The following is a 26,820-nucleotide window of genomic DNA, read 5'->3' as shown; positions in this document are numbered from 1 at the left end:
CTTTACAATTTGATGGATATTTGTTCTTACTATGGGTCTTAGCAACCTTAGCATACAACTTATTTTCTTTCCTTATTAAGACAAGAACTTTCACCCTTTCACTTAAAGGAAGCACTTTTCAGCTTCTCTTTGGCATATCCGAATTGCTAGAGTACTACTCTTGCACTTTGGGGTCCTTATTAGGTAAAATAAGGGTGACAAACACAAGCACTGCAATACTAGGACTAAGTGATTCATGGATACTCAGGACAAAGAGAATATTCACATCCTGGATGGGACAGAGCAGGATGCCATGAGATTTCATCACACTGATTAGAATGGCATGCAACTGAAAATGAATGAATTGTTTATTTCTGACATTTTCCATTTAATATTTTCAGACTGTGGTTGACTTCTGGTAATTGAAACCTCAGAAAGCAAAACCACCAGTAAGGGGGAACTATTGTACTTATTTTTCTTACCTCTAATATGGTCTACTGGTCACTTTAGATAAAAAAAAAAAAGGCTGTTTTTAACTTCACTGAAGCTGTCTTCTTGATGTATTTTCATCCTCAGATGTAAAAATTTACCATTTCTAAGGAAGGGATTAGTTCTTGGTCATGGGTTAGTAAAAGGGAAACCATTATAACAACAGCATCTACTTATTGAACATTATTTACTAATAATGATCTGCCAGGCCAGAGTTAAATACTACACACACATGCACACACACACACACATAGACACACACACACATATATACACACTTATACACACACCCTGCTTTTCCTAATTGTGAAATGTGCCCACTACTGGATATTGATAAGATAATTTTAGTTAGCATATAGTCTAACTTAAAATTTTTGTTAGACATGGATTTATTTTAATGTGTTTTAGGAAAAAATGTAATTACATATTAAGTCAGTGATTTCATGGATATTAGGAATATGGTTTAGGATAAGGCCAAGCTCTCTTCACTTGTAAATAAACTGATTTATACCCAGTTCAAGGAAGAAAATATCAAGCATATACTAGTACAGGTACTACTGCAGATGACAAAAATCATGAAGGTGGTATGCAAGATTTGCCTCCTTGGCCCCTCTGCCTGATTTCGCAGGATACTAAAAACACGCAGGGAAGGCAGGAGGGCCAAGGTCACAGTGTGGACGCACATGGGCTCTGGAGTCAGACTTGTAGGGTCACATCCTGGCTCTCCTGCTCATTCCACTCTCTAAGCTTGGGCAGGTCACTTGGCTTTTCCATGTGTTGGTTTCCTCATCTGCAAAATGTGGGTGATGATAGCATCTACCTCACAGGGGCAAAACAGAGATTCAAAGACAAGTGTCTTTGATATTGAAAGCCACATCCTGACCTCTTCTGGGCTGGCAAATGAGTTTTAGCTCATGTGCCAAATTAACAGATTGGAAGAAGGTGCCTGTGGCACCGAGTTGACAAGTATTTGAAGTTTCATGAGAAAAAGTGACTGAAGGATGTGAGATGTCTGCCCTGCACTCTGCTGCTGTCTGCCTGCAGGCCTCTGTCGCCAGCTCAAAGACCAAACTGCAAGTGGACCCACAGGACGTGCACTGGGGACACACAGTAACCCAATTGGTTGGGTTCTTTCTACATTTTCTTATTGATATGACCACTAATTCTGAGAGAGACATACCATTGTCTAACAATAAAACGTCCACTTTAAAATTAACATAGGTTGCATAGAAGTGTTTTTCGTACATCAAATGTTATTAGGTACCTCTTCAGTTATTTTCTACAAAGGCTATTTATTTAAACATTTCAGTAACCTTAGCAGTAAGTCAGATTTTCTGAAAGAAAAAGGAAAAGAAAGAAGGAAGAGGAGGGAGGGGAAGAGGAGGGAGGAAGGGAAAGAAAAGGAGAAGGAAGAGGAGGAGGAGGAGGAGGAGGAGGTGAGCAGCAGCAGTATGGGCACCCCAGATACCAGGGGAGGATCTTGGTCAGCTGTTGGCCGAGACTCAGTGCATCCTCCCAACTTTGGAAGTTCTCAGAAACAATGAGTGGGTCCAGCACAAACTGACCCTCCCCAGGTGTTTGCTCCAGCCCAAGCAAAAGACAAATGCACTGTCACAATCAGATCAATAGCCTTTTGAAGCATATTGGAGCGACAGGCCCAAGTGGGCCCTTTCAGGAGATGATGGACCCAGTCTCTCCTCCTGTACTGGGGCTACTTTCTGCGAGCAATTCCCGCTGGGTCTCGCCATCATCTTGGTACTCATCTAGCCATCTGCCATGGAAAAAAGAAGATAATTAATATGAGAGAGCATTGAAAGAAGGCTCATTAGTTAGAAAGGAAAAAATATATATATGGAAAGAATTTAAAGAGGCCTTTAGAGAGATCGGCATTTTAAAAAAGGATTTAAGATTTTAAGCCACACCAGATTATTTAGCAGTCCAGTTTCGGCAAGCCTTTTTCCTTCACTCAAGTTGCAAGGTCATATTGGCTCACTGCAAAATTTTGGCTTTTAGAAAAGTCCTCTGGTAACATCACAAACATTCTAACATAGTCAAAATTTCTCACTTGGAGTTTCCTTAGTGGTAGCTGTTATTTCTCTCCTGCCATGTGACTGACAGGTATACACAGTGGCTAAACCCTCAGACTCTAGGACAGCACTCTTCAAGAGAAGTAGAATACAAACCGCATATGGAAAGAAGTAAAAAGAAGGTAAATTTAATATTCTGAATTTTCATACATTCAAAAGATGATTATTTCAACATGTAATCAGTATAAAAATTATATCACGTTCTTTTTTTATTCTACATTCTTGAAATCTGGAATATATCTTATACCTACATTGGAAGAGCCACAGTTCAGTAGACATATGTGGCTTGTGGCTCCCATGTGAAACAGTACAGTTACAGAGTCAAATATATTTTGATCTGAATCCTGACTCCAATTACTAATATATTCGGGCAAGGAAATTGTCTTTGAAATATAAAGATCACAGAGTCTACCTGTAGGCTTGCTGTGGGGATCAAATGAGTATCTGTGTGCAGTTCTGGCTTTACCACGAAGCCTATTCCTTGGAAAGCATTCAGTAAATGCTGGTGATGGGTATTCTTCTGATTTTTCTCTACAGCAATACAACAGATGGGTGTGGAAATCTTAGAGGCTCCCACAACACAAAATATAACCCCCCTATATCTTGCTTATTTTGAAACTCCACAAATAAAGTTATAAATCACTTCCTTCTCAGAGACCTTTTCTTTTCCCATAATTAGGAGGGGACTTGCATTTAAGTAGCTGATAATCTATGCTGGGGAAGACAGTAAAACTTACGTCATCTAAACACTCCAAACGCTCCAGAAAGTAGAACTTTCTGACAAAACAGTTTTATAGCAAACTTGGTATCTTGTGCAGGGAATTCTTCAGTAGAAGATAATTCACAAAATCATAGTTATATCATAAAAACAACAGATTGATAGATACTAAATTAAAACTTTCCAGAGGGCCGAGGAACCAAGAGCCCCTCCCTGCTCTCTGACTAACCGGTCTGAGGTGTGCACGCCATTAATCTCATTAGGTCATAGTTTTCTCATCTGTCAAACCATAAGACTAAATGCTATCTATGGTTTCTTCCACTTCCGATGGAATAGCAAGAAAACATTTTTATTACTTATTTAACCCTGGGTCCTCAGAGAGAAAAGGCAAGGAAAACAGTTTATATTGCTGTACTTAAGTTAATATAACAGTGCAATGATATGCCTGTGTGCATATCATTCCATATGATAGTATAATACAATAAAACATCTTAAATATTTTCATCTGCATCATTTTGTTTCTATAAATCCAATTTCTAAGGTTTGCAATTATTCTAAAATGTAGAAATAAGTCACCTCCATCTTGATTTCTACTCCTTTGCATTGCCAGTAAAATTAATCTTGGCTTGGAAGAGAATGTTACCATTATCACCTGCCCTGGATGCCTTTTGACTTTGCTAAATGTGGCACATTTAGAAAAATAATAATCTTATATTTACTACTTACATGATTTCATTGGTACCATCACATTTAGAGCAATAAACTATACTGTAAAATATTAAACACAGCTTCATATGATACCAAATATGTAGATGTGATATAAAACCAAATGTTGTATATATACTGGCCAATATGGTAGTCAGTAACCATCTGTGTCTATTCAGCACTTGAATTGTAGCTAGTACAACCAAGCAACTGAATTTTTATTTGATTCAATTTTAATTAATTTAAATTTAATTAGCCATATGTGACTGGTGGCTACCATATTGGACTGTGCAGATACAATATTTAAAAAGTAAAACTTAGTCAATTATTGAGAGTTCTAAATACTAGACACATGATCTAGAAACAAAGGTGTGTTTTCTCCCTTCATTTGCACGTGTAGTATCATGTCTAAAAATTTCTTTAAAATTGCTTCTATGACAATAACATTTACCATCATGGAGCCTCTAATAATTACAGGACACTTTTGTAGGTACTTTATATACATTGTCTGAAATCCTCAAACAACCCTGCAAAATAGGTGTCATGACTGCCATTTTACATAAGAATAAACTGAAGCTCCCAGAGCTAGTAAGTAATGCAGTTGTAATCCAAATCTGATGCTAAAAAACTTCAATCTTTGCCCCTTTTATTCCCTATTCACTAAGATTTCTTGCAAAAATAAAAATACAAGGTCTCTTCCTAGAGCTTGAATTTCATAAAATGGCAATAGCTACTACTACATGCACTTTAAATGAATGTGCATTGAGAAAAGAAACAAACAGATGATCAGAGAAGTGCTACACATTTTGTTCATACAAAATGCAACTCCTTATTAAGTTTCAAAGGAATGACTATTTCCTAGAATTAAAACTATAGTAAGGGAAAATCCAGTCAGTCAACCAATGTGCTTCTCTGCACGTCTGAAGAGTGTCCCTCACTTTAGGGAATAGTGGTGCCGAGCCACCTGCTAAACTCAGAGCATACTCAGCTCTCCAGCTTCATGTAGCATTACATCCCTCCTCCCCTAATTGAGCATCAAGTGGAAGTTCTTTGAAGACAGGGACTCCACTTTTTTATCTCTAAATCTCTAGGATTTGGTGTAGTGCCTGACACCTAGCAGGCATGCAATATTTTTGCATGAATAAATGGATGGATAAATTAATATATACAATGCATGAGTTCTCTAGATTCAAGGAACATGCACTCACATAGATATAGCACCTTGACACCAGATCTTCACAGCATATATAAGCCTCTCTCATGGCCCTCATGTCGTTAACATTTCTCATGTTCCCATGTGGGGACCATAGGTCCTTGCCAACAGAACCTGGATTGCCTTATTGCTGGATCTCCATTATCTACCCCACTTCTCGATATGGTGGGTGCTCAATTACTACTTGCATAATGACTGATCAAATGGATCAACATATTCTGTAGATTGATTAATAATGGAGGGAAGTTAACTACACAATTTCTCTGTTTAGTGCATTTTGTTTTAAGGTGTATTTGATATTCTACTTATTATAACTCTATAAAGTAGGTAGAGAATATTTAATTATTCTCATAAAACTTTGAAAACTGAGAATCAGAAGTTTGAGTGATTCACCTATGACCACATGGCCAAGGAATTACAGTTACCCTTGCCACTTAAGTCTCCTATTATATTACAGCTACGCCACATTAGTACAAGGCATTAGAGTTCACAGTTCACATATATAACATAATTTGAGTTTAAATGATTCAAATGAACTAGGGGAAACAGGTATTATTGCCATCTTCCATATGAGGACATTGAATCTCAGAGAAGTGAAGAGTGGTACCCAAGTTCACAGTACTAGCAGGGAGCTTAGCACGTTTTTTAGAAACAGAAAGAAGAACCTATTTTCCAAGTCCTAATCCAATTTCTTTCCATTTCAGCATACTTTTTTCAGAAGAGAAAAATGTTAGAGATTACAAAAGAAGAGAGAATTACTAATGCTGATAAAGGACAGCTTCTTGAGGAGAGAAGACCTTCAGCTGTGGTTTTCAGGGAGGGAATGATATTGTCCAACAGCTGGGATGAGGCATGCTGGAGGACACAGGTGGAATAAATTGGACAAAGAGAGCATAATTTTGCATAATAATGCATTAACAGCATACCTGTTGCATGGAAACAGCACCTCTTCATTGCTGTCTTCATCTTCAGACTTAACAACAATGCTCCCAAGAAACCATCCATTACCTGTGTCAGTTGACAAAAGAGATTTATTTAACTCTTTAGCATAAAAATACCAGCATTATGATTTTATTCATAGGTCCTCCAAATGTTCCTTTTTAAGTACACATGTCAGGATACGAAAATATGCACATGCAAATTATGCCAGTAGAGAAATGAAAATGTGAGTGAGCAGCCTAATTACTCAGAGTACTAGAAGCAGAGGAAAAGAGAAGATAGGGACCCAAACTCTCTATAAAATTTTAAAAAATTATTTAAAAGCACACGAGCCAAGAATAAAGAGAGAAGTAAATTCATATAAATGCATTTCAGTTATGTTAAGCCATAGAAGATTTATAAGTTTAAATAGTAATGGAAAGTCACAATCAATCATCATTCTTAATAGTGAAAATTTAGAAGTTATCATTGATTACTGTACTTGTCAATACAATTAAAGAAAGAAAAAATGAAAGTAACGAAAGAAGGGAGAGAGAGAATGAGGGAAGAAGGGAGAAAGGAAAGGAGAGAAAGAAGAAAGGAAAAGGAAAACTGATAAGTATAGAAAAAAGAAACAGAACTGTCATTATTCACAGAAGATATGACTTAACTTAAAACTCAAAGAAATCACAGAATATAGAATTAAGAGTGATGAGAAAAATTGTCAGAAATATAATTAATATGTAAAAATCCAGTGTATTTCTATTAACCAGAGAGGAAAGGTTAAAAAACATAATTTAATGAAAGTCACAATGTTGAATTGCTATAAAAATTTAAGAATTTGGGAGTAAATTTAAAACCAGATGTAGTATAATTTATAGAAAAACCATCTAAATGTAGGAAATGACAGCAAAAAAAGCCATAAATAAACGGAGAACTATCCCATATTGGTAAGTAGGAAGATATCATAAAGATGTCAGTTCCTCATAAACTAATTTAAAACCTCAGTGTAAGTAAACCAAATTCACCATAGTGTTTTACATGAAAATCCAGAAGCTGGTAATAAAATTCATGTGGATGATAAAGGCCCAAGAATATCACAAGCACTTCTGATCTTCAGTAAGGGAGGGGAATCATCCTATCAGTTATCAACGTTTATTGTAAAACTATACCAATCAAGGCAATGTGGAATTGGGGCTGGCATAGATAAATTGACTATGGGACAGAAAAAGAATTCAGAATTAACCTTTCCCACTCACACAAACTTGATATAGGCAGCTCTGCTCTGCACATTAGTGTGCAACCATAATAAGAACTGCAAGCTGAAACTATGCAAGCCTTCTTAATAATCAACAGGGAAAACTTATGACTGTTTGATGATCTTTAAACATTTTTTCAAAACATCAAAAAAATCTTTACTGTGAACCTAAAATTGCTACAAAAATGTAAAGTAGCAACACTAATATTTAATGCACTATAATTTAAAACATTGGAAACACTGAAGATTAAAATGTTTTATTTTTTTCTAAGAAAAAACTTAGGAATTGTTTGGTGCTTGCCTTCTTTTTCTCATCATATAATTTATAATACAGAGGAAGCATCTTTCGCATCTTAGCAAATTATTAAACTCCTAAATTTGGATCAGCTTACAATATTTTTTTTCTTTGTGTTTTCAACGTCATAAAATATATCAGAATTCCTTTAAGGGAAGTTTTTATCAACACCTTCGTCCTTTTTGTCACCACCACCTTCCTCGTCCATGGGCATCAATTCCCCTCATTAATTTCCTCTTACTGCGAATCTAAAGTCTCTCAAATGGTGGCAATGTCAACACTTTCATAGTGGTAAATTTTGTATATAACTCCATTTATGTTAGATTTGGACTTCACTTCCAGCATTGCCACTTTTCATTTCTTTGATGCACTTTCATCTTTCAATTATATATTGTTATAAACTGTCACACGGATTCATTATTGGTAAACAAGGAAGCAACACAACTATACACTTTGCTGTCTAGGCATATACTGATAACAAATGCACCATGACCCAGTACCAACAGACAGACATTGGAAGAAGTGATGTGACTGGTTGCTGATGAGAATGTGCATCTGTTATCCACATAGTGATTTGCAGACTAAAAAGCTAGCAGCAAAGTTTGTACTTATGCGATTGCAGTTACTAGAGCATGGTAGCTGAAATTTGAACTATGCTGTTTGGGGACTTGTGTTAAGTAAATCATTGCAACTGAAATGTGTGTATATAGATTGTATGCAAAACAATGACTCCTTGTATAAAATAAAGATGACTTTGTAGAGCTCTCAAGTGAAGATGAAGTACTCAATACACAGTGGTAATACAATTGGTGATCCATATGGAAAAGAATGTAAGTTGATTCCATCCTCATATCATACATAGAAATCAATTACAGATGGAGTAAAATTTTAAGTTTTAACAACAAGACTTAAAATATATGTATGTGGATGTATAAACTTGTAGTCATTAATATCAGGGACACATTCTGAGAAAGGCATCATTAGGCGGTTTCATTATTGTGCAAACTTTGTGAGCACTTACACAAACCTAGATGGTATCGCCTACTACACACCTGGGTGATATGGCATAGCCTATCCTCCTAGGCTATAACCTGTTCAGCATGTTACTGTACTAAATACTGTAGGCAACCGTCACACAATGGTAAGTATACGTGTATCTAAACACAGAAAAGGTAATGTGTTTCACTACAATATTGCAACGGCAGTGATGTTACTAGGTAATAGGAATTTTTCAACTCCAATCTTATGGGACTACCATCACATATGTGGTCCACGTTAACCGAAACATGGTTATACAGCACATGATTGTGCACACATATACATAAAAATATCCATTTGGAATACTCTAGTGGTAGAGAAGACTTTCTTAAATAAGACACAAAATATGCAGATAATTTAAAAATTACACTAAACTCTTAAACTACTTTAAAATTAAGAATTTCAGTCATCAAAATACAACAATAACTAGAGAAGACATGGTGCCAGTCACTGCTAATTGCTCTCCTTTGCTTGGCATTTCTGCAATGCGAGAGATCCACATCTCCCAGATGTCTCCGCAGCCACAGATGCACTATGTGACTAGGTTCTCAGGAATGAAATGTGGCCAGAAGTCATATGCGCAGCTGCCATCTCCCATACTCAAAAGACACTGTTGCAGGGGACTTTCCCTCTTTTCCATGTGCTGTAACCAGCTCTGACCACACAGAGGAGAGGAGACTTAGGTGATGGAAGAATAGCAAGGTGGCAGGACCTGGTCCCTGATGGCTGGCTGGGAATGGCTATCTCTTTGGGGCTGTTACCTGTGTGTGGAATACGCTGCTATCTTTTAAAAATCTTTTTTGTAAATCACTTTTTATTAGAAGACCTTTGCCTTTACCCGGAATATTATGGACAAGAACATATATTTCCACAGATAAAGAAATTCAGTTAAGGATAAGAAAAAGAAGAAAGAATGCTCACTGTTCTTAGAAATCAGGGTAATGCAAATTAGGGCCAAAGAGAATACTATTTTATACCAACTTACGTAAAATAAAGGCAAAAATTAAGTGTACCAGGTGTTGGCGAGTATATGACGCAATAGAAATTCTTATATACTGTAGATAAGAGAAAAACTTAGTAGAATCACTTTTGAAACAAGTAGCTTATCTTAGAGAGCCAGATTTGATCATATCCTTTGACCTACCTAGCAACTGACTTCCATGGATTTACCTTAGAACCTGAGGTTTCTTAGCCTCAGTTCTGCTGACATTTGGGGCCTGATAATTCTTTGTTGTGGGACTGTCTTGTGTGTGGTAAAATGCTTAGCAGCATCTCAGGCCTCTACCCACTAGGTGCTGGTAATAACACCTACCAGCTGTGACAACCAAAACAGTCTCTAGACATTGTCAAATGTCCCTAGGGGGCAAATTTGCTCCCAGTTGAGAACCACCCTCCTAGAAGAACTCTTGCTTCTGTGCATTAGAAAGTTTCTTTCAGACTGGGCACGGTGGCTCATGCCTGAAATCCCAGAACTTTTAGAGGCCAAGGCGAGTAGATCACCTGAGGTCAGGAGTTTGAGACCAGCCTGGCCAACACGGTGAAACCCCGTCTCTACTAAAAATACAAAAAATTAGCTGGGCATGGTGGCATGAGCCTGTAGTCCAAGTCACTCGAGAGGCTGAGGCAGGAGCATTGCTTGAACCCAGGAGATGGAGGTTGCAGTAAGCCGAGATCACACCACTGTACTCCAGCCTGGGCAACAGAGTGAGATTCCATCTCAAAAAAATGAAAAAAAAGAATGTTTATTTCAGCTTGTTTGTAACAGTCAAACTGCAAACAACACAACTATGTATTAACAAGAGATGGACAGATTAATTATGTGTTATGCAATAGAATATTACACAGTGGTGAAAATCAACTATTGCACTACACATGAAAGTGGATAGATCTTGGAAACAACGTTGAGTCAAAAAAATCGTGTCTCAAAAGATGGCATATGGCACATCACAACTTTTAGAGGGCACAGAAACTATCAGTGTTTTCAAGTATCCCCACATGATTAGTAAAGCCTTTCTTTAAAGCACAGGTTTTTAAAATCATGAAAAAATTTAAAAATCAGGATGGATACTTTGTGGAAGAGGTGAACACAGGTAGAACCACTGGTATGGGTAATGTTCAGGCTTATGTTAGATAGTGGGTTATCAGACTCCAAATAATACACAGTTTGAAAAGAAAAGATGGGAAAAGAATATAACCTAGATACTGTATTATGGCATATTTTTATTTTAGTGGAAAGAGTATTCAGAATGTAGGAAGGAGAGTTTCATTAAAGAACTTTAAAATCATGTTAACTTTAAAATTACTTTTAACTTGCCTTAACTGAGTTCCTTAACTGAATTTCAAATACCCTAATCCCACCAGTCAGAGAAGCCCATCTAAAATGTCCAAATATCCAGCCAAAACCTGGTCCTCACCCCCAGCCTACCTACCACATTTTCTTCTTCTCCTGTGAAGGTTTTTATGTTCTTCCAGGTCCCTTTGCCAAATGGACAATAGCACTGTGAAGGTTATTTTCAAATATTTATCATACTCCATTCTAACTTAATGTAAGTATTTCATATGTGTTTGTCACCATAGGCCCTGCCTGTGAGCACAGACACCCCATGCATCTCACTGACATTTGCATCCAGCCGGGGACTGGCATCCTGCAGTCCCTCAACAAAGAACCCTGGGGATGCAGTCTGAGGACCTCTGGAATCAGGACCCCAGAGGTGCTTGTGTTGCAAGCGATAAACAGAAAAGCACATATACTTCTGATTACTTGGTACCCACTCAGGCAGAATCTCTGGGGTGGGCCCAGGGGTCTATTTTATTTAAGATACTCAGATAATTCCTAAATGTTCTGCAGCTCTACAAATTTGCTACAAATTTGAGTCTTTACTGAAGCTTTCTATGTATTCCGTTTGTGGTTAGATAACCCTAGACATAACAGTATTTGGGTTAAAAGAATAATACTGTATGTGGCTTCTTCTTAAAAATGGAAAGAAAAAAATAACTTGAGAATCTCACTATTGTCCTTCCCATACCTGCATGTTTTTTGTTAATGAATGTTTCCTTCAAAAAAAAAAATCAGTATTTTGGAAGTTTGTTGCTCCCTCCATCAAAGCCATTTCTGTATGAGTAAATTAGCCATGCAAACATGTTTAAAATCACAATGTCCCTTTCCTTCTTCCTTCTGTCATTTTTATTCTTTGTATCAAACAACCTTGGTTATAATATCATCCCCATCAAATGTCCAGCCTACCTCTTCAAATAAATGCCTAATTCTCCTTCCTCTGCCTGCAATAGTGATTGCCCTGATGTTGTGGTGGCAGTTTTCTCTACAGCAATGTCCTACAGTGACTCCACCTATAGTGATACCACTCCATAGTGACAACGCTCCACAGTGACACTGCTACAGTGACACCACCCTACAGTAACACCACCTACAGTGACACCACCCTGCACTGACACCACCTACAGTGATACCACTCTGTAGTGACAATGCTCCACAGTGACACACTCCACAGGGACACCACCCTACAGTGACACCACCTATAGTGACATTGATCCACAGAGACAACACTCCACAGTGACACCACCTATAGTGATATCACTCTGTAGTGACACCACCCTACAGTGACACCCCTCTACAGTGACAATGCTGCTCCACAGTGACACTGCACTACAGCAACACCACCCTACAGTGACACCCCTCGACGGTGACAGTACTGCTCCACAGTGACACTGCACTACAGCGACACCACCTACAGTGATACCACTCGACAGTGACAACACTCCACAGTGACACCGCTCTACAGTGATACTACCCTACAGTGACACCACTCTGCAGTGACACAACTCTATAATGACACCCCTCTGCAGTGATCCTGCTCTATGGTGACACTGCTCTACAATGACACCACTCTACAGTGACACAGTCTACAGTGACACTGCTCTACAGTGCCATGGCTGTGCACTGATGCCATTCTGCAGTGAAGCCACTCTATGGTGACACTCTTCTACAGTAACGTCACTCTACAGTGACATCACTCTACAGCAACACTGTTCTATAGCAGCACTGCTCTACAGTCACATCAATCTACAGTGACACTGCTCTACAGTGACAACATTCCACAGTGACATCACTGTACAGTAACATTGCTCTACACTGGCACTGCTGTACAGTGACACTGCTCCACAGTGACACCACCTTACAGAAACGCCACTCTACAGTGACACCGCTCCACAGTGACACCACCTTACAGAAACGCCACTCTACAGTGACACCGCTCCACAGTGACACCACCTTACAGAAACGCCACTCCACAGTGACACCGCTCCACAGTGACACCACCTTACAGAAACGCCACTCTACAGTGACACCGCTCCACAGTGAGAGCACTCTGCAGTGATACCAGCCTACGGACACTGCTTTAACAGTGACACAGCTCTACAGCAACACTACTCTACAGTGACAGTGCTCTCCAGTGACAATGTTCCACAGTGACATTGCTCTGCAGTAACATCACTCTACAGTGACACAGCTCTACAGTGACACCAGTCTACAGTGACACTGCTCTACAGTGACAATGTTCTACAGTGGCATCACTCTGCAGTAACATCACTCTACAGTGGCACTGCTCTACAGTGACACCACCTTACAGAAACACCACTCTACAGTGACACCACTCTGCAGTGACACCATGTATAGAAGGAAGCATATTATGTCGTTCCTTCCTCTATTCGATTTCTTACTTCTGCCTTTTCCTATAATTTCCTCTATACGATCCTGAACTCATTGAACTATGTGTCTATTTTCTTTCTTTTCACGGCTACCTCACCTTTTCTGCTTCTGCTCCATTTGGTTTCTGCCACTATGGCCACTTTAAGGTCTTCCCATTCATATTAAAGAGTTTTACTGAAAATCATTTCACTGATTTAAATATGTTCATTCATGAATGGTCACTAATTAAACTATACTGTCAGGCACAATACTAGACACTAGGAAAATAAAGATAAATATTACATAATTCTAGCCTTTAAAAAACTCAAAATCTAGCAGAAAGAAAAAACGAATATGGAAATCAATGTGATCAATGGTTTCAGTACTATGATATAAGTTATAATATAGAGTTACATTTTAGCAGTAGAACTGAAGTTTGAATTTAATAGTGCTAAGGGAGCCAGTAGGAAAGATACGAATGGAGTGGAATTGACAGGGCTTGGTTGATAGCTGTGCCTGGGGAGAAGACACGGAGGGAAAGGTTGGATCAGGGATGGTGCTCAAGTGACTGGTTTGCTGAAAAGTGTGGGATAAGGGACCCAGAGAAACACAGGGACAGACACGACAGACATGCAACTGTGAAGAATGCCTAGGAGCTCTAGGGATCACACACACGCACGCACGCACGTACGCACACACTAAAGCTTTTGTCTTTCTAGGAAATGTCCAGCGTAATATAATCGTGTGCTTGTATAAGTCATGTAATAAACTCAACCTGACAAAACTTCATAAATTTACATTAAATATATTTAATGTAAATGTATATAATTTAATGTTCAGTCAATAAATGGTCACTATATAATTTAATTACTGACCATTTATAACCTTACATTATATTTAATGTAAATATACCTAATATAAATATATATCATAAATTTACATTAAATATTTTAAAAAAATATTGAATGTAAATTTATGACATAAATATATATTATATAAATATATTATAATTATAATATACAAATATAATTATAATATAATGTAAATTATATAAATATAACTTCATATGTTTACATTAACTATAATATAAAATAGGATTATTTTCTTATCTGAATTTTATATGACCTGTACATTTTTCTGTTCTTTCAACCTACTTTTTATACAATTTTTCATAAATTTGCAAAATAAACTTCTTACCATAAACTAAATCTTACCTGGACCTGTCCCATCATGACTAATCAGAACTTTCTTCAATTTTCCGAGAGATACGGCCTTAATGGAAAAAATATCAACCTGCACAATAAAGAAATAAACTCAGTGACCATTAGGATATTTCCTTTCTCTAGAAAAAAAAATAGTATTACTATTGATACTATATTGTTACAATACTATATAATATTCTTACTACTACTATAAAAATTACCACTATTTTATGTGCAAAGTTCTACACTATGCTTTGTGAGAGACACAAAAACATGTAGAATATAATTCTTGCTCTCCTAAATCACAGAGTCTAGTAAAAAAGATTTTTAGAATGTAATTAGGAGATTTATTTTAAATCTACTATTACCAATAATAACAGCTCATAATCCATACTATATGAGTAAGTGCCAAACTCTCCCAAGTATTTTTGACATATTAACTCATTGAATCTTCAGAACAGCCCATGAGGTCAGTACTACTCACCTCCTCATTTCACAGTTGAAGAGACCGAGGCACCTAGAGTTAAGCTACTTGTCCCAGGTCAATACCTAGTGGGTAAGGAGCCAAGTCTCAGACCCAGGAGGCTATCATCAGAATTGGTGCTTTCCACATTGTTCTATTTCTTAGTATCTTTTACTTTTAAATAAACTACATATTGAAATATACGTATGTTTTAAAATAAACTATGAAATAGATACAGGTGTACAAATTACAAATGCACACTCAGCAAACACATCCATGTAACAGAGCCTTAGCAGCACCCAAGACCCCGACATGCCTCTCTCAGTCACCGTCTCCCCAAACGATATCCCTTATCCTGACGTTTAGCACTTTTAATTGGTTTTGCCTTGTTTGGGACCATATATCAACAGAATCCTACAGTGCGTTCTTGCTCCACCTGGCTTGTGTCACTCAGCGTGAGATTCAACTGTGCCATTTTGCTCAGCAGCATCTTGTTCATTTTCATTACTGAATATTACTCCAAATTATTCATCCACTCTACTATTTACAGACAAACATTATTCCTAGAATAGTGCTGCTCGGAACATTCCTATACGTGTCTTTTCATGATATCTGCATATATTTCTGTTGGGAAACAGCTGGGTTATGGGTGTGTGTGTGTGTGTGTGTATAGTAAGTCTCGCTTTTTAAAAATGTTTATACTAATATGCACTCCGTATGTGAAGCATATGAGAGTTCAAAGTGCTCCAATAATCAATATTTATTGTTATTCTTTTTAAGTTTAACCATCTGATCATGCACAGTAACACTTCACTGTGGTTTTCATGGACTCTTCCTGATTATTAATAAGGCTGGGGAGGCTTTTTATGTTTGTTGGTGATTTGGATACCCTGATTTGCAGAGCACATATTCAAGTGTCATGCCCATGTTTTAAATGGGGTTTTCAGTCTTTTTCTTGTTGCTCTGTGGTTTTTTTATACACAGTCCGCAAACAAGTCTTTTGTCGGTATGTTTCTACAGGATCTTCTCCCACCGTGTGCCTTCCCTTTTTACTCTCTTAATGGTATCTTGAGGAACAGAAATCTTTAATACTAAAATAGTATAATTTATCTTTTTCCCCTTTATGCTTTATGATTTGTCTTTAAAGTTTTAGTTTATAACTGTCTACTCATGTTCATAGCGACATCATTCACAATAGCTAAAAGGCAGAAGCAACCCACGTGTCCATGGTGGAGTGAATGGATAAACAAAACAGGAAATGTTTTCAAACATTATTCAGCCTTTCAAAGGAAAGATGCCCTGTCACATGCTACAACATGCATGAACAACACAATAAAATACTACTCAGCCTTGCAAAGGAAATAAATCCTGTCACATGCTACAACATGCATGAAATTTGAGGATATTATGCTAAGTGAAGTTAGTCACAAAAAGAAAATACTGTATGATTCCACTTATGTGAGGTACCTAGAGTAGTCAACTCATAGAGACATAAAGTAGAATGGTGGTTGCCAAGGGCTGGAGGACGGAAGAATAGAGAGTTGTTTAATAAATACTGAGTTTCAGTTTCGCAAAATGAAAAGAGTTCTGGAGATGGATGGTAGTAATGCTTACACAATAATGTGAATGTACTTAAACCATTATACTTACACTTTAAGAAAATTATACTTAAAAATGGTTTAAAAATAAATTTTATGTTATGTGTATTTTACCACAAATTTTTTTTTTTTTTTTTTTTTTTTTTTTTTTTTTTTTTTTGAGACAGAGTCTTGCTCTGTCACCCAGGCTGGAGTGCAGTGGTGCTTTCTTGGCTCAATGCAACCTCCAGTTCCCAGGTTCAGCCTCCTGATTCTCCTGCCTCAGCCTCCTGAGTAAGTGGGACTACAGGTGCCCGCCACCATGCTGGGCTAATTTTCGTATTTTTAGTAAAGGTGGGTTTTCATCATGTTGACCAGGCTCGTCTCGAACTGCTGATCTCAAATGATCCACCCACCTCGGCCTCCCAAAGTGCTGGGATTACAGGCATGAACCACTGTGCGCGGCCCACAATTAAACACTTTTAAAGTCCTAGTCAACCCCCTAGATTATGAGGATTTTCTTGCATCATATCTTCTAGATATTTAATTGCTTTACCTATCACATTTAGACATAAAGTTACATAAAACTGATTTGGGGATTTGATGTAAAATAGGAGTTGTGATTTTTTTTTCTGTAACAATATCCAATTTAAAAAATTTGTTGAAATTTTTCAATGCTTTCACTGATGCTGCACATTAGGATGTGTGGATCTGTTTCTGGACTCTCTTCTGTTTCTCTGCTATATTTGACTTTCTTTGTACAAATTGATGCTGTCTTAATTACCATAATTTTATAAGTCTTGATACCTGGTACTGTAATTCCTCTGCTTAGTTTTTCTTTTTCAACATTATTTTAGATGTATTTGGCTGCATTTCCACATAAATTTTATAATTAGATTGCCAATTTCTGTTTTAAAAGAGTTCCTGAGATTTTGATTGATATTACATTAAAATTGCAGATCAATTAGACAGCAGTAAGAACTTTATAATACTGAGTCCCTGAACATAGTATATTTCTTTTTCTTTTCTTCTCTCTTTTCTTTTCTTTTCTCTTTCTTTCCACCTTTCTTTCTCTTTCTCTCCCTTTCTTTCTCTTTCTTTCTTTCTTTCCTTCTTTTCTTTCTTTCTTTTTCTTTCTTTTCCTTCCTTCCTTCCTTTCTCTTTCTTTCTTTCTTTCTCTTTCTCTCTCTCTTATCTTTTTTTAGAGATGAGGTCTTGCTAAGTTGGGCTAGGCTCAAGCAATTGTCCTATCTCAGCTTCCCATGTAGCTGTGTTTTAATTTTTTTTCCAATAATATTTTATAATTTTTTATTTAGAAGTCTTGCCTTGGCCACCTCAATGCCTGTGGTGCAATGGGCCACGGGCCATGGATGGAGTAACCACAATGGCAGAGATGGAGTTTGTCTGTGCATGGCCATAAGACATGAGTTACTGTCCCCAAGGCTGCTCCTGTCACTGCTGCTCCTGGTGGCCAGTCTGGTGGCTCTGGTCCTAGAGTGATCCAGTCCCTGCTGCCAACAGCAGTGACTTCTAGAATGCACACTTCTACTGACTCTTCCTCTTTTCCTCTCTCACTCTCTGCTTTCCTTCACTGCTACTTCCTGGGATCACTGCTCTCAATGACGAGTTGCAGGACGTGTCCCTGCTCTGCTTTGAGAGGACTCACACTAAGGTTGCCACTGTTCAAGTGAGAAATCCCAGCCCCAGGAGGCCTCCTAAATCTCTGAACAGCATCTCAGACTCTCCACTGCTCCACTGCTACTTTTTGACTGGCTTATTGATTCCAAGCTTCCCCTTACAAATGTTGGAAAGCCATGCTGATACCAAGTTCTCCTCTGCACTTTCTTTCTCTCCAGGATCTTGGGCCCTCAAGCCCTAACTGCCTGGGTAGCTCTCTCATACCTTTAAAACCAGTTTAAAAGATGTTTTATCAAATGTTTCTAGTTGTTCTCAGCAGGATGCCCATTTTGTTATAGCTGAGTCTGCCCTATCTGGAAGTAGAATATTTCGTTTGTTGGGTTAAGTCCCATCCTCTACTCAACTCCAGAACAATAACATGCACACTAAGAAATGACCACACCTCCCTGAATTCCTCACAGGAATCAACTGAGCATCTCAGATATTTTCTGTTTGCGTGTCTTTTTGTTAAATAAATTAAAGGAAGGATAGTCAGTAAAAACAGATGAAAACCTGTTTCTGTTACCTGTCCACGTTGAAACTTGATTTCATTGTTTTTGGACTGATGAAGTCTCCGTTTTCCTGAATCTCCTCTGGTACCGATGAGGTTGATAAATACATTAGACTCTGTTTCTGCACCTAGCATTGTGCCAGTATATATGCGAATCTCATAAAGCACCACTGAAATGTAAGAAATCTGATATTATCTTTCTCATTTTTATTTATCTCTTTGAATGTAGCTAGATATTCTACAAAGAAATCAGAATGTTTTCTCATCTAGTGTATGTGAGTTTCTCTATGGTACTTGGCCCCAGCTCTTCTTCTATGTACCCCCTTTCAAACATACTTTCAGCTACTTAATGTTTACCTCACTCATACAGACTCTCAGCTATTCCCAGAACTACTGTTTCAAAATAATTATTGTTAGCAATGATGTACTTTCATTAACCACTGCACTTTCACAGTTATTATGAGAAGTTGTATTTTTAAAAAAACAAAAACTCTCCTCTCTCTTAATTAGATGAAAGCGGCCATTTTTCCCCCTAAAGTTTGGCTGTTCTAATCACAGCTGGTCACTCATGCTGCTACTTCTTGGAGATTATTCTAATAATGGAGATTTTTAATAGCCCTGTTGACAGAGAAAAAATAACAAAGATCCCAGAGAGATGCAAATGTAAATATATGTATTTTTAAAAGTCCAGTAAGGTACCAGCAAATTATAATCCACTATATTTGACCTTAGAATTAGGGCAATTTCTGAGACATTGATAGAAGTCAATAGTTAGGAAAGAGATTGTTCTTGCTGATATTACTAGTAAGAATAATATCTGGGATACGATGGGTACTTTTTATTCCAAGATCTTAGAACTCTTTATAAATCATGCTTTGTGCAATTGAGCAGTTTCATTTATAGAAATTCACATTAACATTTTCTGAAGAACTCAGACATGAAAATCCAACAAGTAAGGAAACAAGGTAAGTGAGAAACATGGGCTGTTTCCATCATGCCTGACCTTTATAAAGACAAATGTGGTATATTGGGAAATGGTATAAGCAGAGAAGATAAATCAGTTTCTTTGTGCAGTCTTACGTATTCAAAAATATCCCAGAGTGAAACCCAGCTGAGTGTAAACAGAAAATTAGAACACTTCTCATGAATTTAGGACAACCAAAGAAATCTTTAAAACAACCTATAGAGAAGAGCTGGTCTTACAACCTGTGGAATTGCCTGGACTGAATTAAGTGAAAGCTTCTCCTAGAATTCTTCATGAAAACAAGTATGATGCTTGTGAGGACCAGCATGATTTGATGTCTTTATATAGAGAAATCAGGCTTCTGTTCACTGAGAAATCTTTTAAATTTCAAATGAAGAGTGAACTTGCTTATGATTTTTTTTAAAGGGAGATGTTAAAATATTAAAACAGATACAAAGTAAGACAATTAAATGAATAGTTGAAGGTGTTTGAAAGTATACATAAAAAAGCGTTTAGAACACAAACCACATATTGACAGCACAAAAAGCAACACTCAGCCCTTCCTCAACCATCACACATCCCTAATGAAATCATGCAGCTTCCTGCTAACCTGCACATGGCCTCAGATACTTCTCAACACAGTGTCCCCAGAAGCTGCTCCAATTGATTAGGTTATATGCACCTCATATGTACCTCAAAAAGCATGCATGCACGTGTGCGCATGCGCGCGCGCGCACACACACGTGCGTGCTTGCCGTCTAAATAATTCAAAGAAAGAAAATGTACCAGAAATTTAGAACAAGGTTGTTATCATAGTGGAGCACTAAGTTTTATTCTCAAACCAAGTTAAAAAGAGTTACATAGTTTAAGTTGGGAGATAAACAAAACACAATTCTGCCCACCCCGCCTGGAGAAACAGACATTTTTGCTGGAATCTGTAACATTGACTTTGTTTTCACTATACTACATAATATGATTCACTAAGCATTTGCTATAGCAGTACAACAAAAGCATGTAAATTCTTTTTTAATGCTAAATTCATAACAATAATTTCTAACTTCAGAATTTTTTTTCTTGATCTTTAAGGCAATATGAAATTCTTCTTTATCTAACTTAACTCCAAGAGAGAACTTCAATAATGCTTAGTTAACATGTCACTTAGACACACCCTGAAATATCAGGTGTTGCAAACAAGTCTGAGTAAGCAAAGATTGTATCAGCTCCTTTCTTCAGTCCTTCTCCTTGGGCATGAAAAGTCAACGCTCAGTGTTGTTGATTTAAAAGCCCAGCCATATGCCCTAGCTAACAAATATTCATTCTATTGTAAAATGTACAAGGCTGACAAATTATCTGAACTCAAGAGAAGGATACATACAAGGAGATGAACTCCCGGGGGAGCTCAATGATAAGTCTAAAATATGTCAGAAGAGAACTTAAAATTAGCTCGAATACTTGACAAATACGAGGATAGATTTCAAGATGTCAATGTTTTCCAGAATGGAGATCATTTTACCTGAATATATTTAAAGACAGGTATTACTGATACCTGTCATTCAGGCTACAGATAATCTTCTTAAAGCACCATTTTTTAGAAGTGGCTATTACTGCATCTATCACTGTCATTTAGCTAAAAGTATTTGAAAAAGTAGATTTGTTGTTGGTTATCCATATATGTTGGACATTTCTGCCAAATTTTTTTAATGTTCTTTTTTACCATGCTTGATGTTAAATTTTCCTTTCTGACAATTAGCCACTAACTTCAAGTGCTTATGAAAACCTTACATGACAAAGCCAGAAGCATAGCATAAAATGCTTTTCTTCCTATTTGCCACAATTGTCACCCAATTCAATTGACAGCTACACTATGTATTTTCACTATTTTTTCACTTTTGTTTGCAATGTCGTTATCTTCAACACTCTCATCCTTATATTTTTTATTATTTATTACCATTTTAACAATTCCCCCATCTGTCAAGGAAGGCAAACACATGTATTATCAAAGCTCAGCATGTTTAATGTCTGATTTCTTTAACTTATTCATTATTTGGGCTTATAAATGTACGACTACATAAATAAGATTTATATGATCTTATTAGTGGTACAAAAATCTTTCAAAATCTTCACCTGCAGGTTTATTTTCAAACATCTTCGTAGGCCCAAATTTTTGCTAAGTGTTTGTTAATGATGATTTATCAACCTCAACTCCAAGCATTAACAGCTCCATAAATAGTATCCTTTATCCCTGGATTCTTCAGTCTCTGCTTACTGCAGCAAGCACAGAATTTTTTTTTAATATGCTTGCTTTTCATGGGGACATATAATTGCTTAGTCATAAGGATATATTTAAAATGTCACATGGCTGGAGAAGGGGGATGATATGATTTTTCACTAGAAGTCTGGGAGAGGGATGTGCAAAAAATTTGTCCAAGCACAACAACTTAATTTTTTTTTCCAGTCCAATTTTACTGCAATGAATGAATTCAGCTGCTTGGGTCTCCTGGTTGATTGTCGAACCAGTAAAAAACCAAAAACAGAAAATACAATGTACTTCTGTGTTTTTTGTTTTGTTTTGTTTTTTTAATTTATATAAGAATGCACAGGTGCACTGTAGCCTCCTTCAGAGTTCCAGGTGTTGGCATTCCCTAACTTCTGCCTGCTTGATGGGCAGCCTTGCCACACCCAAGAATGGTTGACTTGGCTTAGTGTCACTGGTCTGAGAGCTTATCAGTCATTAGGAAGCTTCTCTAAAATATCATCCCAGGCCGGGTGTGGTGGCTCACACCTGTAATCCCAGCACTTTGGGAGGCCAAGGGGGGCAGATTACTTGAGGTCAGGCGTTTAAGACCAGCCTGGCCAACATGATGAAACCCCATCTCTACTAAAAATGCAAAAATTTGCAGGGTGTGGTGGCGGGCGCCTGTAATCCCAGCTACTTGGGAGGCTGAGGTAGGAAAATAGCTTGAACCCAGGAGGCAGAGGTTGCAGTGAGCCGAGATTGTGCCACTGCACTCTAGCCTCAGTGACTGAGTGAGACTCCATCTCAAAAAAATTAAAAAATATTTTTAAAAAATCATCTTGGGAAATAACTGTTCTTCATCACTAAACTTTTTTTATCTCTTTAAATACGTTCATTATAAGTCTTCAAATTTTTAGTTCCTTTGCTATAATACCACTGCGTCGTGATCCAGTCTCTTTATTTACTTTTGACACAGTTGTACTATACAGAGATTACATTATTTTGGCTGTGAGTTCATATTTCTGTGATGGTACAGGAGTCTCCATCCAGCAGTGTGTATGGGAGAAGAGCCTTAAACCAGATAGCATCTGTGTCTTCTGCAGTTGTATCGTTCGGCCCAATCCACACCAGGCAGGGACAGAGGATGATCGGGACACACCAACAACCAGACAGCTGCAGTTTATCTCTCCTTACCACTCCTACAAGCACTCCACCAGGACCTTGTCCTCAGGCCCCAGGAAGAACAGGATAGGAGGAGGCATTCCTTAGAAGCCAAGGAGCCCATGAGTCTTGGGGCTCAGAGGAAAGTGCAGAAGCAGGTGGAAATTGACAGAGACTCCTAAGCTCCACCTGCTGCCTCAGCTCCTGACTCAGGCACTTGTGCTGCCCGAGATGATTGCCAAGGATGCCTGCGCCAGATATCTGAGCCCACACATAGGTGGGGCAGGGAGAAATGAGTGCAAAACTGCAACAGGAGGGAGAAGGGACAGGAGAGGAGGGAGAGAGAGAAATCACATGTATTTTCATGTTGTGGGAAATTTTTCTAAAATTAAGAGCAGATTAAAACAAAACAAAAGCTATATATATATTTTACAGGACTAGAGGCCAAAGACACAGAAGTAATAGAAGTGAGAGGGGACCTGCAGGGAAGAGAAGCAGCAGCTGTTTGATTCATTCTGTAGTTCTCTACTCAGAGCCCCGCACTGCTCTGGGGACTAGCCCTGAAGAGTGTGGGCAACTTAGCTGTCCCCAAAAAGTGGATCCCACACACACTGCCCCAGAGTCTGAGCTGGGAAACAGGGACAGTGGTAGCAGGAAAGTGTGAAGAACCATGACAGCTTAATGAATAGCAGCAGGTTGGATAAAGCCAAGGGCCTGTGATATCTGTCAGCAATCCACCAAGAGAGTAGAGGGGCTCCCAGAGCCCAGAGGTGACCGAGTACAGCTCACGAGTCAGCAGCTACTGTGCTTGATGCCTGTGGCCTGGATGACCTCCTCTCAGAGAGCCAGTGGAAGGATTGCACAATCTGAAATGAACGCAACCAAAACAAAGCCCTGCTTTCTACCATTCAGAACTGGAATTTCATCTGTCAAAAGATCGTTATTATCACCATCATTCTGGTAAACATATCAGGATACTATTATGAGATCGTAGCTGAGACTTTTCTTCCCTACATTTTTCTTTCTTGCCCTGAGGGCCCTGGGGCCTCCTGGGACTGACACTTATTTCTTGGGGGAAGACAGTTCTGAATAAGGCCTAAAACAAAAAGTCCACTGATTTCTGAAACAGACTGAAAGAATCTTAGGAGAGATATCACTTGTGAAAGATGTGACTACTTATTGTAAGAGTTTTTGAACAAATCTCTCTCTTTTTTTTACAAGAATTTGGAGAAAAAAGTCTCTTTTCCATCTCCCTCCCTCCCCTCTGCCTCCTTCCCTCCTTCCCTGGTGTCTCTGATTTGGCCTGAGCAATGCACCAGCAGAGGCTGAGGGTTGGATCTCGGGGGCAGCCCTGAGGCAGCATCCTGTTGTCCAAGCAGCCAAGAGGAGTGTGGGAAAGGCAACATAGTGCCCTCATCAGCTCTCACCCCTGCTGCTAAGAGAAGCATGGAATGGCTGAGATCAGTGTGATAGTCCCAAAGGGACACATTTTTCTAGCCAGGGTGGCACAGAAACTAGAGCCATGGTGTGATGTGTGCTTCCTTCAGCAGACATTACCAGTGAGGGAGGAGGTGACTCCCAAAGACAAACAGAATGAGACTTTGGGGAAGGCTAAAGAGAACTGAAGGTAGCCCTCGCACCTTCAGACACGAGGACCATATCTGGGAACTAAGGTATTCATTCACGTGGAGTAGGAAGAGGGGCAGAATGAGAAGAAAGAATCCTGAATTGGTCAGTTTTAGACCAAAAGAAACTAAATTCAACTCCATACTACAAGTGTCTGAGTTTATTCGGAGTCAAAATGATTAAGATTTCCACCATCAGTAGCAACAAGGGTATGGGTTATTTTTCAAGTCAAGTATGTTAAAGTATAATTTAACATGCAGTAAAATTCACTTTTAAGATATAGTTTGATGAGTATTACCAAATGCGCACAGTCTTGGAACTACTACCACAATCAAGATAGAGAATATTTCCATCACACCCAATACTTTCCTAGGAAGGGCTGTAGACTTTAATCAGTTGTGGAGAAGGAAAAAGCTTATATTTTGCCCCCCTCAAAGTTATCATTATGAAGATTCAAATCCACCACATGATGGCGAAAACAATGCAGATATAGCAGTAACCTGGACCATGTCTAGAAAGATGGTCTCATACGTGACACGTGTCTGTTTCTTAAATGAATGAATGTATAAAGGAATTGAAGCTAATTAATTGTTTATAATATATACTATATTTAGTATAGTTCTGTTTTTAATCTGGATTTCATTTTAATGGTCATCTCATATTCTTTTCGGGCCAAGAAGTTTTTCTTTCCCTTGGTGGCCCATTTCTGATTATGCAAGGTAAAGTGAGAACTGCAGACATGTGGCAATGAGGGCAGCCCTTCACAAAGCTGGCTGGAATGGAGTAGCTTAACTATTTAGAGACCAGAAGTTTATCTGTGGAATGAAATTGAGTCTTCCCCTATCAGACTTCTATGTGTGTCTATAAATGCATAGAACATTAGGACCAGTAGATGTTTCAGGAGGAAGGGCCACTTCTAACCTAGTCTAAGATGTTGCAGTTGAACATGAGCAAGGAAGCACTGAGGACCACAAAATTTTGGTCCCAGTAGTACGCACGCAAAGGAGCAGGCGGCTGCCTCCCCCACAGCTGGCCATCTGTCAGTAATAGGAAGTGATAATAAATTAGTTGAGCCAGGCAATTTTCCTGCTAGATTTAAGCAGCTATTGCCAGAGAAATGCCCTAAAAGGAAGCAATCTCCTCAATTTAGGATGATTTTGAACAAACCACGAAAGAATATTTGGTAATTGTGTTGTTAAGATCACTTGAAGTTATCAGTGCTCTATCAGGCAATGGCTTTGTCTACGGGACTGTCTATAGCCCGAGCTGCCACTTCTGAGGGCACTGCTGCAGAAGTCCACTCATCCGTGCAGGGGGCGTCTTGGTTTCTTTGCTCCTAACTCCCATATTCCTAGGGGCAGGGCTCATGTTTTTTCAGGTTAGAACCCCCAGCTCCTAGCACACATAAATATCTGCTGAATAAAGAAGCGCTCCCTCATCCCTCCGTCGATGAGTCCTGTGCACCGCGCTCTGCTAGTTGCCAAAGAACCACTGATCAGGTATGAATCATCTAAAGAAGGCAGTGGCTGCTCCCCACCCAGAGCTGTGCCCTTCCCAGGCCACCTTCCCAGGCACTCTGCAACCCCCGCCCCAAAGTGCTCCTCCCTGATAGTCATTGGAACTTGTCTCTTCCTTCCTAACTTTGTTCTTGTTCCCCACTTCACCCCAGGGGCCACCTAGCTTCTGGCCCTTTGGCCACATCTCCTAGACCCAGGTCCATACATGTCAGTGGCACGGACAATAGAATTTCGCTTCCCAGACTCTGACTGTCTCTAAGGAGTGCCATCCACCAGCGTGTGGAGGGACTGAAGAGGGGTGAGGTGGGGACCTGGCATGGTGAGCCCTTCGTGTCAGACTCTGGGCTAGAAGCTCCCCCTAAGAGAGCTCATTTAGAATGTCTCCTCATCTCCTTTACACAATGTGACCCAGTGGCGTCATTCATTTTCCTTCCATCCAAACTATCCAAGATTTCTCAATCTGCTCAATCGGCTCGGGAAA

The 26,820-nt window shown here is 38.7% G+C and overlaps 1 protein-coding gene across 1 annotated transcript in view; it reads right to left on the bottom strand.

Annotated features, from left to right (window-relative positions):
* Positions 1-2,045: 2,045 nt before the first annotated feature.
* RP1 (RP1 axonemal microtubule associated) overlaps positions 2,046-26,820 on the bottom strand; it is a 267,355-nt gene continuing 242,580 nt past the window's right edge. The window contains exons 26-29 of the mRNA XM_077942819.1: positions 18,851-19,005; positions 14,620-14,698; positions 6,118-6,199; positions 2,046-2,239 (exon numbers count right to left, since the gene is read on the bottom strand). Of these exons, the coding sequence (XP_077798945.1) occupies positions 2,140-2,239; positions 6,118-6,199; positions 14,620-14,698; positions 18,851-19,005 (416 nt within the window). The 3' untranslated portion in view covers positions 2,046-2,139. The remainder of the gene's footprint in view (positions 2,240-6,117; positions 6,200-14,619; positions 14,699-18,850; positions 19,006-26,820) is intronic.

Source organism: Macaca mulatta, chromosome 8, assembly GCF_049350105.2.
Source record: "Macaca mulatta isolate MMU2019108-1 chromosome 8, T2T-MMU8v2.0, whole genome shotgun sequence".
Classification (NCBI taxonomy): Eukaryota; Metazoa; Chordata; class Mammalia; order Primates; family Cercopithecidae; genus Macaca; species Macaca mulatta.
Note: the sequence above shows the minus strand (reverse complement) of the source record. Positions and strands in the feature narration are given on the sequence as shown.